Source organism: Podarcis vaucheri (genome assembly GCF_965113315.1).
Source record: "Podarcis vaucheri genome assembly, chromosome: 6".
Classification (NCBI taxonomy): Eukaryota; Metazoa; Chordata; class Lepidosauria; order Squamata; family Lacertidae; genus Podarcis; species Podarcis vaucheri.
In genome coordinates this window covers 72,023,885-72,038,260 of record NC_138764.1, presented here as the reverse complement: position 1 = coordinate 72,038,260, position 14,376 = coordinate 72,023,885, and the positions used below count along the sequence as shown (strand labels likewise).

Here is a 14,376-nt window from a genome sequence, read left to right as displayed (position 1 = left end):
TACTTATTTTTGTTGGAAGATCAACCATTTCACAGTTGAATTCTTTGAGAACTCTCTGGCTGCTGCCCTCTGGATCTGGTGACTTGTCAGTTTTTATTTTGTCCATTAGGCCTAAAACTTCATATCTTGTCACAACTATTTGCCTCTGTTCCTCAGATTCCTTTCCTGCAAAGAAAGATGCAAAGAATTCATTCAGCTTCTCTGCAATCTATTTATCCTCCTTTAGCACACATTTGAATCTCTTGACATCCAAAGGTCCAACCACCTCCTTAGACTAGTGTTCAAGAAGTAAAAATCCAGGCGACCAGCGGCTAAACAAAAGCTATTCAGCTTTTTTGGATTTTTTTTGAGCTTTTTTATTTGTGAGATTGCTAGCAGGGCCACCGCCGCCTGCCACTGCCAACTGCACTAATCCCCCAACAGGGAAGAGGTAGAGGGCCAGCTCCAAGCACTTGCTGGGCTCTGGTAACCCCAGTCCCAGCTCTTGCCATGAGTCCCTCGCTCTAGCGCTCCCAGCCCTGGCGCTACTCACAGACTTTGGGCTCCAGGTGGCCCAAATGGAGCAGGAAGGGGAAGCAGCAGTGGTGGTGGCTTCCTTAGTGGCTGCTGCCAGCCCAGGCTGGGAAAGAGCCACGCAGGCCTGGTAGTGACACTGGTAGCATGCGGGCCTCGCACACGTTCCCCTCCGGCCAAAGCGAACGCTTCCGCTTCTGGGGCACAGTTTACAAATAAAATAAAATAAAGCTCCCCACAAACCCAGGCATTTCCTATAAAATGCAACGCCCCCCCAGATGGGGATGTAGGTCCCCCAAAAGAGGACATGTCTGGGCTTTTTGGACATAAGGCAAGCCTACCCTAGACAGTCTGCTATGAATATATTTAAAGAGCCTCTTGCCATTGGTCTTAATGTTTTCAGCAATGCATTCCTCATTTTTAATTTTTTTTAGCTTTGTTTGTTTGTTTGTACTCACCACCCCACAAAAGTTTGAGTTCCTTTTTCTTTTCATTTGGACAAAACTTCTATTTTTTGAAGGAAGCCCAATAGCTTCTTCAATTCTGCTCTTTAACCACACTGGCATGAACACTAGCTCCTTCCTCAGTGATGTAGTTGTAACCACCAAATATTTTGTGATCTGGACACTTGCACATGTTTCAAGTACACCTACCTGAACTCAACTTTATATTAAGCAATTTTCTATAAATCATTAACTTATGTAACCCACAAGAAAGTATCCTCCGAACCATGTAGATGTCCAACTGCCTAGTCTTTATTTTGCAATTAGTTATTTTTTTCTTCTTTATGTATTCTTGGGTCCGCATTTTACCTTCAATTTTATCTGCAAAACTCCAGGGAACAGAAAATTGGGCACATCTCTAAATTTCTGCAGTTGGCTCACTTCTCAAGCATTTAGAGAAAATAGCAGATTGTGGTGGAAAAGATTCAAACCCAAAGACAAAAGAGACTACTATGAGTTGTTTTAAACTGTTTATAATGTTGTATTTTAAACTGTTGTAACCTGCCCTGGGGGCCTTAGGATGAAGGGCAGGAACAATAACAAGAAGAATCTCAATGTCATCTTCACTGAGTAACCATTCTCTCCCCTTTAATATAAAAAAAATGAAATTGGGAGTGGGGGAAAATGTGAAAGCCTTTCCTTGAAAATAATGGATGTTGTAAGTATAAAAGCCTTGACAAGTAGATAAATTATGTCTTTGATATTCTGTCACAAGTCATAACATGTGAAATCAGTGGAATCAATATTGTGGCAGGTTGGTTTTAGGTGATTATTATTCAATATTGTAGAAAGCCATCTTTCTGGCAAAATATCAATAGCAAGTTTAATTACATGCACAGGCAGTAGTCTGGAAAAAAGCATACCAGTAAACTGAGCTAGAGAAGAGCTTCTTTTCAAGTGATTAGATTTTACATATTTATACTGAGCTGTTTGTGTAGGGAAAATACTATATGGGGACAATGCTACATCAGCAGGTGGGATTTCAGAATAATATTGTTTTGATGTACAGTATTTTGCATCAGCCTGGCTGGTTTGAAGGGAGAAGTTAGATGTGACAGGAGGAGATTGCCACCCAATCCCTGCAAAGTGAGATGGGAAAAAATTAAAAACACAGCCCTTTTCTTACCTCATTCTCTACCCCCTCCCCCAAAGTTGGACTCGATGAAGTAGCCTCTGCTAGAGGGATAAAAGTTACTTGGTGGGGACTGACAGCAGATAAGTGGCTCTTTTCCCACTCCTACTTACCCATGTAGTACTTTAAAATCTTCTTTGCCCTGATTTTCACTCATTTTGTAAGGACTTGGCTAATGTCTGGGTAAATGAAAATTTTGCCAGATGCAAAGGCAAGTTTCTTTGGTGGGGAAATTTCAAGTGCAAGCAACCACAACCCATCTAATTTCAAAATGGTGGTGGTGGGGTTAGAGGAGGGCCTTCAATGGAGATAATAAGGTTTGGGAAGACTCATGGGATAGAAAGCTCCAGGCAATCAGTCTCCAAACTGCTAGATGCTTTTTAGGTAATGGTCAAGTCCTTTGCCTGAAAATGGACTGACACCTAATATGACCATTTAAGAACTGTGACATACGCATGCCACAGATGCTACCTGAATCTACATGTAATACTGGTCTGGGTAGGAGCACGAAGTGCAACTCCATCTGAAACAGGTTGATCACTACCTCCCTGGCCTACACCACCTACAAAAAGCACCTCTGTCTTAGTTGGATTGAGTTGCACTTTGATGAACCTGATCCAGTTCATTACTGACTCTGGACTATGATTCAGTATCTCCACTGTCCCATCCCATTCTGAAGAAAAGGAGAAAGGGAGCTAGGTGTCACCGGTCTGCTAATGACATCTCAATGCAAATCCATAAAAGACTTAATTAAGCAGCTTCATGTAGATGTTGAACAGCACTGGGGACAATAAAGAACCCTGCAGGACATGCCACAGGGACCATCAGAAGTTCTTTCATACCACTTTCTGGAATTGACTGTCCAGATAGGAATGAAACCAGTGGAATACATGACCCTTCAATCCCAAACCCATTCAATTCATTCAGATACAGTGGAACCTTGGGTTGTGGACGTAATCCAAGATGGAGGTACGTCCGCAACCCGCAGTGTTGACATCCTGAAACGCCGTGTCTGCGCATGCGTGATTTAGCAATTCTGCACAAGCGTGATTTAGTGCTTCTGCGCATGCAGCAAAAACTGGAAGTAACCCATTCTGGTACTTCCGGGTTTCCCACAGTCCACAACCTGAAAACACATAACCTGAAGCGTCCGTGACATGAGGTATGACTGTAGGTAATATTGAAAGCAGCTGAAAAGATCCAGATTGTGACCATGTGGCAGCTGAATCTTATTGTATCTAGAAAGTACAACAATAACATTCTTACCTTCTTCAGCAACAACAGTGAGTGTGACAGTGTTCCCTGCATCTTTGATTAACTGCACAATGTTTTCATGTGAGAGGTCTACGATTGACTGGCCATTCACTGCTGATATTCTATCTCCCACTTTCAGTTTTCCACAGTGATCAGCTGGACTCCCTTCAATGACACGCCCAATTTTATGTGGAATCACTGAACAATAAACAAAAGTCATATCAATGTCTCTATTACACACTGTTATATGGGCACTGTTAATCATTATTTACACAAACCACTGTATGAGCACACAATGCTTAGTCTACGAACCATGAATCTAAAAAGTCTGTACCTTCTGGATGCAGAATTAAGCATGTGGTTAGGGAACCAGCAAAGATGGGGCAAAAATGAAAAAGAGAGGGTTGGTTTTGTTGGTGTTGTTTAAATGATATTTGATATTTCAGAAAAAGACAGTTTGTGATGAACTCATTGGTCTAATGAGTGACGAAGTTCATTCAGCTATTGTGGATGAAATAAGTACTGCTGGGTAGTTCAATTTATCTGTCGACTCTACACCTGGTATTTCACCTATTGATCAGTTGTACTAAGATATGTCTTTCACACAGATGGAAAACCTTCCCCAGGTTAAAGGTTGCTTTTAGAAAGGGGTTCAAAAGCTTTCTTAGCTGCAACCATGTCGGGCACAGGAAGGGGAATATATGTAGGGCTGGTTCAAAAGGGCCCAGTTCCAACTAGAACCCAGGGGATATTCATTGAGTCTTTAATAATTCAAGTCAATTGTTTTAATTCCAAGACCTCATAATAATATTTAAGATGCAACATCTCTGGGCTGACCCACTCATGGGGGTCTATACAGTGCTATGTTTCCCCCTAGATATAAAACTTGAATAAGGCTTGCCATTGAATGAAGTAAGGTTCTCTTTTCTTATTCACTTGTTGGTCAACTACACAAAGGGGAGCAAGATTCCCACTGCCATGTGGTGGAAATAGGGAAACTGCCCACTGAATTTGAAATCTCCTGTCTGGCAACTTTATCTTACTAGATCTTCCCTTTAACTGCTTAACTATTATTTACTATTCTCCAGTTTTTTTGGGGTGATCTTATTAGCTCTCCAATTATTTTGTAATATATCATCAAGTGATTCTGAGGTGCCCTCCTGCTCAGGGTCTGTGGGGGGAAATTATTAAATCTACATGCATCTGTTTATTTTGCCATTATTCTACTTTTCTGAAACCCTGAAGGTCTAAAGCAGAAAGAGACTGAATTCTGCCTAGATCCTTGCAGCTGCTCATACTCCCTCTGTGATTAGCTGCTCACACAACACTGCACATATAGGCAGTTTTTGTTATGATTCCATTCCCAAGATCCCAAGTATCCATCAATTTTTTATGCCTGCTGCTTTTTCCCACACATGTTGTTAGCACCCTGGGTGACATCTTACATACCAAGTAAACTAGAATCACTCCAAACCTTGTGTGGTAGCTGGAAGTCTGAACTGCTTTGTATAGAACTGATGCTTTATTCTAAACACATGCTTTATTCTTCATCACATGAAGGAAACAGATGGGACAGAGGTGTGCTGAGTTGTACTTAGCAAAATTACCAAATGGCATTTCAAAATCTCATGCAGTTTCAGAAAGCCACCAGCAATCTGAGATTATCTTATTCAGGCTTGTAATTAATGAAATAGCTGTCACAAAGAAGATGACAGATATGGCTTCTAGTATTTAACTCTATTTGATGTCTACCATCCCCCCCCCTTTTTGTATTTCTTCTCTCAGTTTTAATCTAATTAATGTCATATTGTGGCTATAAATGAAAGAATAACGTGTCAATATAAACATACACATTGCAAAATCACTACTACTGTTAAGACTTTTAACTGAAGGTAACACAGAGTGGGCTAACTTTCAATTGTAAAAAAGTATCAAAGTGCAAATTGTAATGAAACAAACAATACTTTTAAAGTATTCCACAAACCCTAGGGCTGCTATTATTGTCTTTATGATGCTGAAAAAAAATGTTCATTATCTTCCAGAACTTTCTACCAAAGCTCCCCATTTCTGTGCCAAACGATACTTCTTCCATTGGGTCTGGGTTTTGGTTTTTGGTTTTTTTACGGGGGGCACAAGAATGTTTAGCATTATGCAGCATCAGGATTACACAGAAAAAATGGCTTAGTTATCAAAAACAATTTCCTTTCTGATGTGGTCTAAGCACTGATTAGGCAGCATGAAAATAGTATTTCATATTTCTAACACAGGGCACATAATCAACTCAACAGCATCAGAGGGTGACAGCTCCAGTTCTAATAGTTTCCATAGCAACTGCCTTTTAAAAAAGAGGATGACTCTCCAAGTACTGACCTAGTACCATTGCAATAGCTATTTTTTACTCTGCTCCTTGCTACTTCATGAAGTATACTGTGAGAAAACAGTTTACATACAAATCATTCTTAAAAGCATAGTCTCAGACAAAACAATCTGAAAATAACCATTATATTCTTGCCTTTTTTCTGTGCAACTAAGTGGGGAAAGAGTCAACTATGAAAATAATCCTAAGTGTCGCTTTCCCTCTCTCCCTCTCTCTCTCACACACTTTAAAAAAATCACTCCATTAACAGCAACCAAAAGAACAGCTATTGAGAAAATAACAGAGTAGGATTAATGGTCAATGTACCCAAAAGGAATCCAGAAATGAACATTTTTAACAAAAAAGAAATTGGATGAGTTTAAACAAATCTGCAATTTCATTATCTGTATTTTGTTTTAATTTTATGAACAAATATTACTAAAACAATATTCTGGGAAATATATCGATTTTTTTGTCGTAGTTATTCATATGAAGTAGGGAAAATCTGAAGGTGTTCAGGAGAATATAGCTGAGAATTTGTTTTTAAATATATTCTTAATGAACATGAAATGAACATTTTATTGTTTTGGTACTAGAAAAATAAGGTTTCTAAATGTATTTTTGGTTGACATTTGACCAGAAAATGCCAGGCTTACCTACTCTTTTGTCTTTAACAGAAGCTTAATATTAATAAAACAGGTGAAACTCTTCACATTCACTATACATCAGATCTGATCTGATCAAGTCTAAACATATCCAACATGTTAAGATATCTACAGTCAGTTTTACTGACAAGAGTATCTTTGTTCAAGTGTCAAGTAAGGATACAAACCCACTATTGCACACATGGACTCCAGCTTGATTGGTTTTCCTGAGTTATGTCATATTTGTTGTTAAATGCAACATACTATGCTTTCCCCCAAAAAAAGAAACATTGCAAAAATCTTCCATCTATATTATATATGCCACAAATCTATGTCTGAGGCACAACTAGCTTTCTGAGACTGCATTTAATTTACATAGGGTTTTAAGATGGATAACTATAAAAACAACCAGCAGGCTAAAACAATACTAAGAACAGTAAACTGATTAAACATTTCCAAGTTAAAATGCCATGGGCCTAAGCAATTAAAATGTTTTCACCTGATAAAGAATATTCATCGGGATTGGTTTTAGGAGGACTACCCCCCAGAGAAGGCATTCCAAAATCAGGTGCCACAACAGAAAAGGCCAGATCATTGGTCACCACATGGATTAACTCAGTAAACTGAGATGCATGAAAAAGAGCCTTACCAAATTACCATAAAGAAGGGGAAACTCCTTGGGATACCTCAGTCCCATGCAACAGGGGCCCTACTAAGCACCCCAAATTAAGCCCAGAAAGACACAGGAAACTAGTACAGCTTTTTCTTAAAACTAGGAAGATATGCTCTGAATAACCAGGGTCAGACAACAAGGCCAGCTGCTTGTTTTTGTACAAAATCAAGTTTCGGAGGTACCTTCAAGGGGTAACCCCTAACGCAACACGAAATAGTCAGTTATGGATATTACCACAACATAGATGACAACAGCTATAACCATTATTTCTTTCCAGTTGACAGCACTGGTTGTACAATCACAACAAATGTATTACTTCAGAGGAAAGAACTTTTAGGCTGTGTATGCTACAGAACAGGGGTTGCCAACATGTTTTGACTCATGGGCCCTTTTACAAACTTGAGAAACTGCTGAGGGCTTCCTACCCATCCACCCATTGTTTTTAGGTAAGGAATGACTGTAAGGAAGGAGTGGGAAACCCTCTTCAGCCTGAGGGCCATATTCCCTTTAGGACAACCTGGCAGCTGCATGTCAGTGGTGGGTGGCGTCAGAAGCAAAAGTGAGCAGAGCAATGATTGCAAATTACACCTTTGTATACCACTTTGACTGCTTCCCCATCCTCCATTCACACCTTATCATGGTCCAGGGACACATTACAGGCAAAGGAAAAACAGGCCAGGAAGGTGCAATGCAGGGCTGGTGAGGGGTGTGGTCTAGAATGAGGGATTGAGTCTGGGGAGGAGATGTGGCATAGGAAGAGTCTCAAGGGCCATATAAAAAGGCCTGGAGGGTTGGGCTCAGCCTCTAGGCCAGAAGTTCCTAACTCTTGAGGTAAAGCCTTAAATTATTTGGGGAGTAAACGTTAAATAGTTCAGACAATGGAAGGATGCAACTCCAGCCCAACTCCCTTGATAAGCAAGGCAGACAACCAATTTTTTAGTACTTACCACCAGGTGGTGGCTTGTTTTTCGAGGTAAGAATCACAAAGCCAAATCCTTCATTCTCCTTCCGTTGCAGCACAACATCATAGGCTTCTGGGAATTGCTTGGTGTGTAGCTCTACTCGGTTTAGCCTAGGAGAGCCGTTCTGCGAGGAAATGGGAACTTGGGGTGATGATTCTTCTTCTAGTTGTTTATCTACTATTGAACACCACAGAAATAGGCAGAGGAAGGAAGCAGGAATGATGCTCAGTATGTAGCTAGATGTATTAACAACATTTACATGCAACCAATACATTGAAAAGCTAAAAGCAAAAACTGGATTCAAAAGTGCACCCCAACACATTAATATTTCAGATCATTAAACAATTAAAGAAAACATGCTATGTTACAACTAACAATATAAACATTAATTATGTGTTTAGAAGTGTTTCTCCATGTTTAAATCAACAGCAAACTGTGCTTGTAAAAATACTATAGTAGGCATTGCCCCAGTTTTTAGCACAGAGAATGCCAAGAGGTTATTTTAAACAATTTTTTATTCATTTGGAAAATCATAATCAGGGCTGATATTGCATAAAGTGCTCTCTAGAAATGTAATCTTTATAAGAGCAATGATCTCATGTGCCCCTGAGTCCTGGAAACAAGGGAACTGCCAGCAAATTATTGTGCCTTTTGAATGGGTCCCATTCATGAGCAACTTAAGATTTCTTTTTCTTTAAGTAATCTCACTGAAACAATAAGCACTAGTACTGTAAAGTACATGCAGCTCTGTCAAAATCTAGGCTGGTCATACAGGCTGAGGTTCAAAGACAAAAAGTGCTTTTCTTTGGTCAATCCATTCATACTTTTCAGATGGCCTCCCCACATTCTCAGTCAAACTGATCTTCTCATTCTATAAGAGATGCTGAGAGCAGCTACCAGGTACAATATAAACCTATTTGTTACTTAACACATCCTCATTCTAAACAGGAGACAGAGAAGCTGCCTATCATCTTTCTTTTCCTTTTCTTATTGCTGATTGTCTCCATAACAGGAATCAAAACATATCATAATATTAATACATTAACAGCTTCCAGGTATTTGGAGTTGGGAGGGCAGGAACCAGCAAGATGCTGCTGAAAACCCAACTTTTGCATAATGGTCTGGCCCATGACGATGGACAATATGAGCTGATCCCGCTAACCATACCACTCCCAACCTCCAATGACTTTTAGTTGTGAATTCAGTGGGAGATCAGCCTTCTGTTTCTGTTCTAAGCCATGACCCTCATCTAGAGCCATAATACCAGTTGCAACAACATAACAGTAACTGCCACCATCACCACCAGTAAGAAAAAAATACCGTTGCCATAAGGAAGGTAACAGTCCACATGGCAAATTGCTGGCATTCCTAGCCACCTCCATCAACTGGATTTCTTTCTTTTTTTAAAAAAAAAAAAAAGATTTTAATGCATATACATTGCATATAGCAATATTCAGAAGTACTTCTAACGTACCAGATACATGAATGGCTGGGTAGGCAAAGAAATAAGTGAGCTTCTCATGGGAGGTCTTTTTAAAAAACAGGCTGGAAGCTGACTAGAGGAATGCAATTCCCACTCAGGCTAGTTCAGCAAGCCCTACTACCAGTCTCTTAAATGATGTGAAGCTTCCCAAAAGCGAATCAATATTAAATATATCATATTTCTATACTGAAAGCTAATGTGGGACTACTTTAAAAAACCCCGAGTATGAATTTCTTTAAAACCTCAATTGTGGTATTAATTCTGAAGCATTAAGAATCTATTAGTATCTTACATCGATACATGGTCGTTTTTACTTCATCACTTTGATTTCTTTCTCATAAATTACATAAAATTGAGCATAAGAAGAGTGGATCATCCCTGTAAGAGACATGGAAACACACTTTGGCACTAAATCACTGCCAGGACAGGAGGCAATACCAAGTGCAACAGACAGGCTTGACAGATGTGGCACATACCACCAAAGAAGATCTTTCTGCGGACAGTCAGCAGCACCTGGCCATTTCGTGCAGCACTAGTCATTAAATCCAGAACCTGCTTGTGTGATTTCCCTTTGACCAGGATACCATCAATGCATACCAGCTCGTCAGCAGCACGGAGTCTACCATCTTTTTCTGCTGCACCCAGTGGGATGATGGCTCCAATGTAGATCTAACAGCAAAGCAGAAGAGTTATGCAGGATAAGGAATGCACATACATCACAATATTTAATTGTTCTGGGTTCACCCCAAAATCCCATGTTCCCACAACACTTAAGAGTGAATGCGTGTGTAATCAGTTTTAACAAAAACGAAAGCACCAGGAAAAGTAACATCTGCATCTCGCATTGCAAAACTATGTCCTCTATGGCTGCCTTGAAGCACAGAAGCATCAGCTGGTGCAAAATGCAACAACCTACTTTCTGTCTGGGATGTGTCACTCTAAGCACATTACACTAGTGCATTAGAGTCTTAGATAATGTAAGAATGAACTATCAAGACCTCAGCCTAGAATACCCATTCAATTTTACAATCCATGTACCATCAAGACTTCAAGAACACGTAGAGATGTTCACAGTTGCTGCATCTCCATTATGGAATACCCTTTCCCTGAAAAGACTGAGTCTTGAAGCTTTCAGAAACTGTTAACGTGCTTTAAGCTAAGTTAGCTTAGATAGTGGCTATTGATAGGGAAAGACATGGTGGTCCAGTCAATACAATTGGGAGTACTACGTTTTTAACTCAGTTATCTACGCTTAATCCCATGGGATGTGGCAGAGTATGTCAAACTAAAAACAAACTTGATCAATGGGAGTTTTGATTCACAGCTCTGCTTACTTGCCTTTATCACCACTTACAAGCCTAGAAATGACCGGATGAAACATTGTAGTCACCCTCTCCGATGCAGAAGGGTCTTTTTATACTGAAGAAGGATCATGTGGGGTGTTCTGTGGGTGCATTATGGATTTTCTAGCTTCCCTTTCCCACTGCAGCCCCTTACACCCAATGCAAAACTGTTCCTGAGCATCAGGAGACCTTCCAGACCAGTGTCTAATGCAACATGGAGGACATGCATTCGGCAAACAAACAACCCCAACTCCTCCCACACAAACGCACTGAAGTTATTTCTGCTCACGTACTGGGCTCTATGGATCCCGGCCCTAATGTAGGAAGCAGCCCAACAATAAGCACGTTTGGGTGTTCCCATGCAGAACAAGAGCAGGGGTGTCCAACTAGAGGAAACAAGGAATGCTTCAGAATTTGTCAAATAAAAAGGGCCAAGACTGGTAAAGTTTAGCTAAAGCATACAGATGATGTCCTTCCACTCAGCATTTCCCTGCTCCAGCTCCACTGGTTGCCACTTGTAAGGAAAGGGGCAGTGTGAAACATAATGACTTCACTACAAGTATATGAATAAATTCAACTTTACTGGGAGATGTGGATTGCCAACAAACAGGCCTTTAATTGAATCATGCAATTTGGCCCTTCAAGACTTCACACTCCATCTGAAATTTAAACCCATCACATTTTCAGTGTAGCTGTTAGTTGTATTAGTACTGCAATTTAATCATGACACAGCTTTTGTAATAATAAATGTTTTTTATATTTTCAAAGAAAATTGGCTTTTGCAAATAAATAAACTACATGCTAATCGTTAAATATATTATGTACTTATTGGCAATTGTCTGCCTGGATAAATGATTTTCGCCTTTTTCAAATTTGACCTTAGCATGTCTGTTCATATTGTCTCTCATCTATTGTTAAAGTTGATAAATATCACCTCAGTGAGGACTGCATTGTTTTCTCAATTTCACTGCTCAGTTTTACTTGAAAAGCTATCTTCTGCTTTGTGATTGGTAAATGATAAAACTCCTTCCAGAAGTCTTTTACACACAGTGGTACAGATACCCTTCTTCTGACTGCTTCGATAAAAAATGTGTCCAAGACTTTAGGGCCTGGAAATTTGATGGCTTTCATATGGAGAAAGCCAATAGTTCTCACCCCAAATCATCTTCAGAGGTTTAATAAGTGCCCTATCAATGAATCGAGCCATAGGTAAAAGTATTTCTTTTAAAATTTTAGCCACTGATTATCAGAACTTCTGTAAAAATTCTGTTCAAGCACAGTTACACTAACATGAAAAAGAGCAAAATATTCTATCAGTGGCATAAACAAATTGCAACTGAGGTACTGATAAATTAGTTACTTTATAACTGTGGATTAGCGAAGACAATATTAAGGACAAATAGGATTTACAACAGCTAATGTCTTTACTCACTGACTGATCTGGACCATCTCCTCCAAGAACACGGAAGCCAAAGCCAGACTCTTGCTTTCGAAGAAAAACATCCAAATCTTTTGTATTTGGAGCTAGTTAAGATAAGATGGGGAGAGTTATGTTTGCATTGGGCCATGCTTGCATATGGCAAAAAAGTATAAGCAAAAATGAAAAAAGAAATGCTCATTTCTGAAAGTATTTAAAATGCTAAGACACCTGCAGTGTTAAATCATGAATTAGACTAACACCCCAGCTGCTGAATATACACACAAAAATATACATACTGAAAAACACTTCAGCCCCAACTAATCCACTCAGTGAACTAAACTGCCATGGGTTAAAATGGCAGATTGGGTTAAAATGGCTGCAAACTATTTACAAATACTCTGTTAAACCCTCAGAAAAATCAAAAGAAAAGTTCAGAATAATGTGAGTTACAAGGAGATTTGGGTAACTTTAGTTTTAGGCCCTATTTAGATGTTATTACACCCTTCAGACTATTACCTGGGAGTGGGCCTTGGACTCATCTGCTTCCTCCCCCTGCTCCTCTCATCATGGAGACAAGTGAATGGCCAAACAACTTTCTGGGTTCATTCGCTTCTCCCATGGTAAGATGGACAGGGGAGGGAGTGTACAATCCTGACTCTTACTCCCAATACTTCCCTTAGTAAAATCTGGGAAGAGAACAAGACCTCAGAGAGTGTAACTATAGTAGGCTCTGGTGAAGATGATATTTGAAACAAAAAAAGATAGGTATTAGCTTTTAGACAAATACTTTATCCTTTTCACAAAGTTAGTAAATGGCACTTAGGCATTCCAAAAGGTCAAAACTGGTGTTAAGGTAATTGAAAGAAACTTTAGCAGTTATAAGAATCTACCTAAGAACCAGCTTAAAACCAAACTCTTGGGGCACACTTTACCAACTCTGTCAAAACTTTCCCACTTAGCCAAATTATGTAGATCAAAAACAAATTTTAAGTCAGACAAGTGAAGCAGGTTCAGGTTCAGATTTAACCTTTTAACAAATTTTACCGTAAGCAAATTTCTTCAGCTGGTAGGGAACAGTGTCTTGCAGCACGTTACAGACTAAAAAAAGTATTATGGCACAAGCTTTTGTGGACTAGAGAAGTGAACGATAATCCACAAAAGTTTATGACATAATACATTAGTTAGTCTGCATTGTTTTTGCTGCAGCAAGCCAACATGGCTAACCCTCTGAAAATTCTAGTCATAAGCTATTGAAAAGCCAGTGATCTGGCTGCCTTTGACAAAGACTGCTTCCAGGTGACTGGGCAGATTTTTTTTAAAAAGTTCTCTGTCTTTAAATCACAAATAACTTACCTAGGCAAGTGTGGGCAAGATATGCTAGTAAACAACCGAAAGACTAGGCTTCAGATAGGACTATCTTCAAGGAAAACTTATCAAGGTTATTCACAAGCTTTCCAGAATTTACTGTCATTAAAATTATGTAATTCCTTGTAGGAATATGATACATATATTTGTATTAATCCAGGATAACTATTATTTCTGTAGCTGTCTTCATATAATTGCCACACATTTTAATGGGAGTTCATACTTCCCAGCTTGTGACAGCTGAATATTCTGAGCCAGCTTCATTGAGACTTTTTCTTACACTGACTGATATTATCTCTATACATAGGGAGTGTAAAGTGGCATGAAACAAGACCATATCAATTTATGGACATCTTTTTAAATGTAAAATAACTACGATTTGAATATGGACCACTGGGTGGTCAAAGAGAATATAACGGAACCTGCTTCAGCTAGGTTGTCCCCTCCCGTGATCATCTACTACCAGCTGCCCTCTGGGAAGGAACTATGAGAGAGGCAGACAAAGATAACACCAGATGTCTATTTCTGCTCCAGTTGGACTATCCTGTGGGAAGGATCCTGAAGAGTTGTGCCTTTGTGATTTTATTATTGTATTTTTATTTTAATTATTACTGTTAACAGCAGGATATAAAATATTGTAAATCCAATGTTTCCCCATAAATATTTACAAGCTGCACTAGATTGTGGTGTTGAAGCACCACATTTCAGCTATCATTTTAATTCACAGT

General features: G+C 39.4%; 1 protein-coding gene across 4 annotated transcripts in view; it reads right to left on the bottom strand.

The window, feature by feature from the left end:
• MAGI3 (membrane associated guanylate kinase, WW and PDZ domain containing 3) overlaps positions 1–14,376 on the bottom strand; it is a 112,849-nt gene that overhangs the window by 16,689 nt on the left and 81,784 nt on the right. For 2 of the 4 annotated variants that reach the window (XM_082227628.1, XM_082227626.1), the window contains exons 13-16: positions 12,296–12,387; positions 9,997–10,189; positions 8,023–8,211; positions 3,415–3,600 (exon numbers count right to left, since the gene is read on the bottom strand). In XM_082227628.1, coding sequence (XP_082083754.1) covers positions 3,415–3,600; positions 8,023–8,211; positions 9,997–10,189; positions 12,296–12,387 — 660 coding nt within the window. Of the gene's footprint in view, positions 1–3,414; positions 3,601–8,022; positions 8,215–9,996; positions 10,190–12,295; positions 12,388–14,376 lie in introns of all 4 variants that reach the window. The other 2 variants (XM_082227627.1, XM_082227625.1) reach the window with 1 other exon arrangement.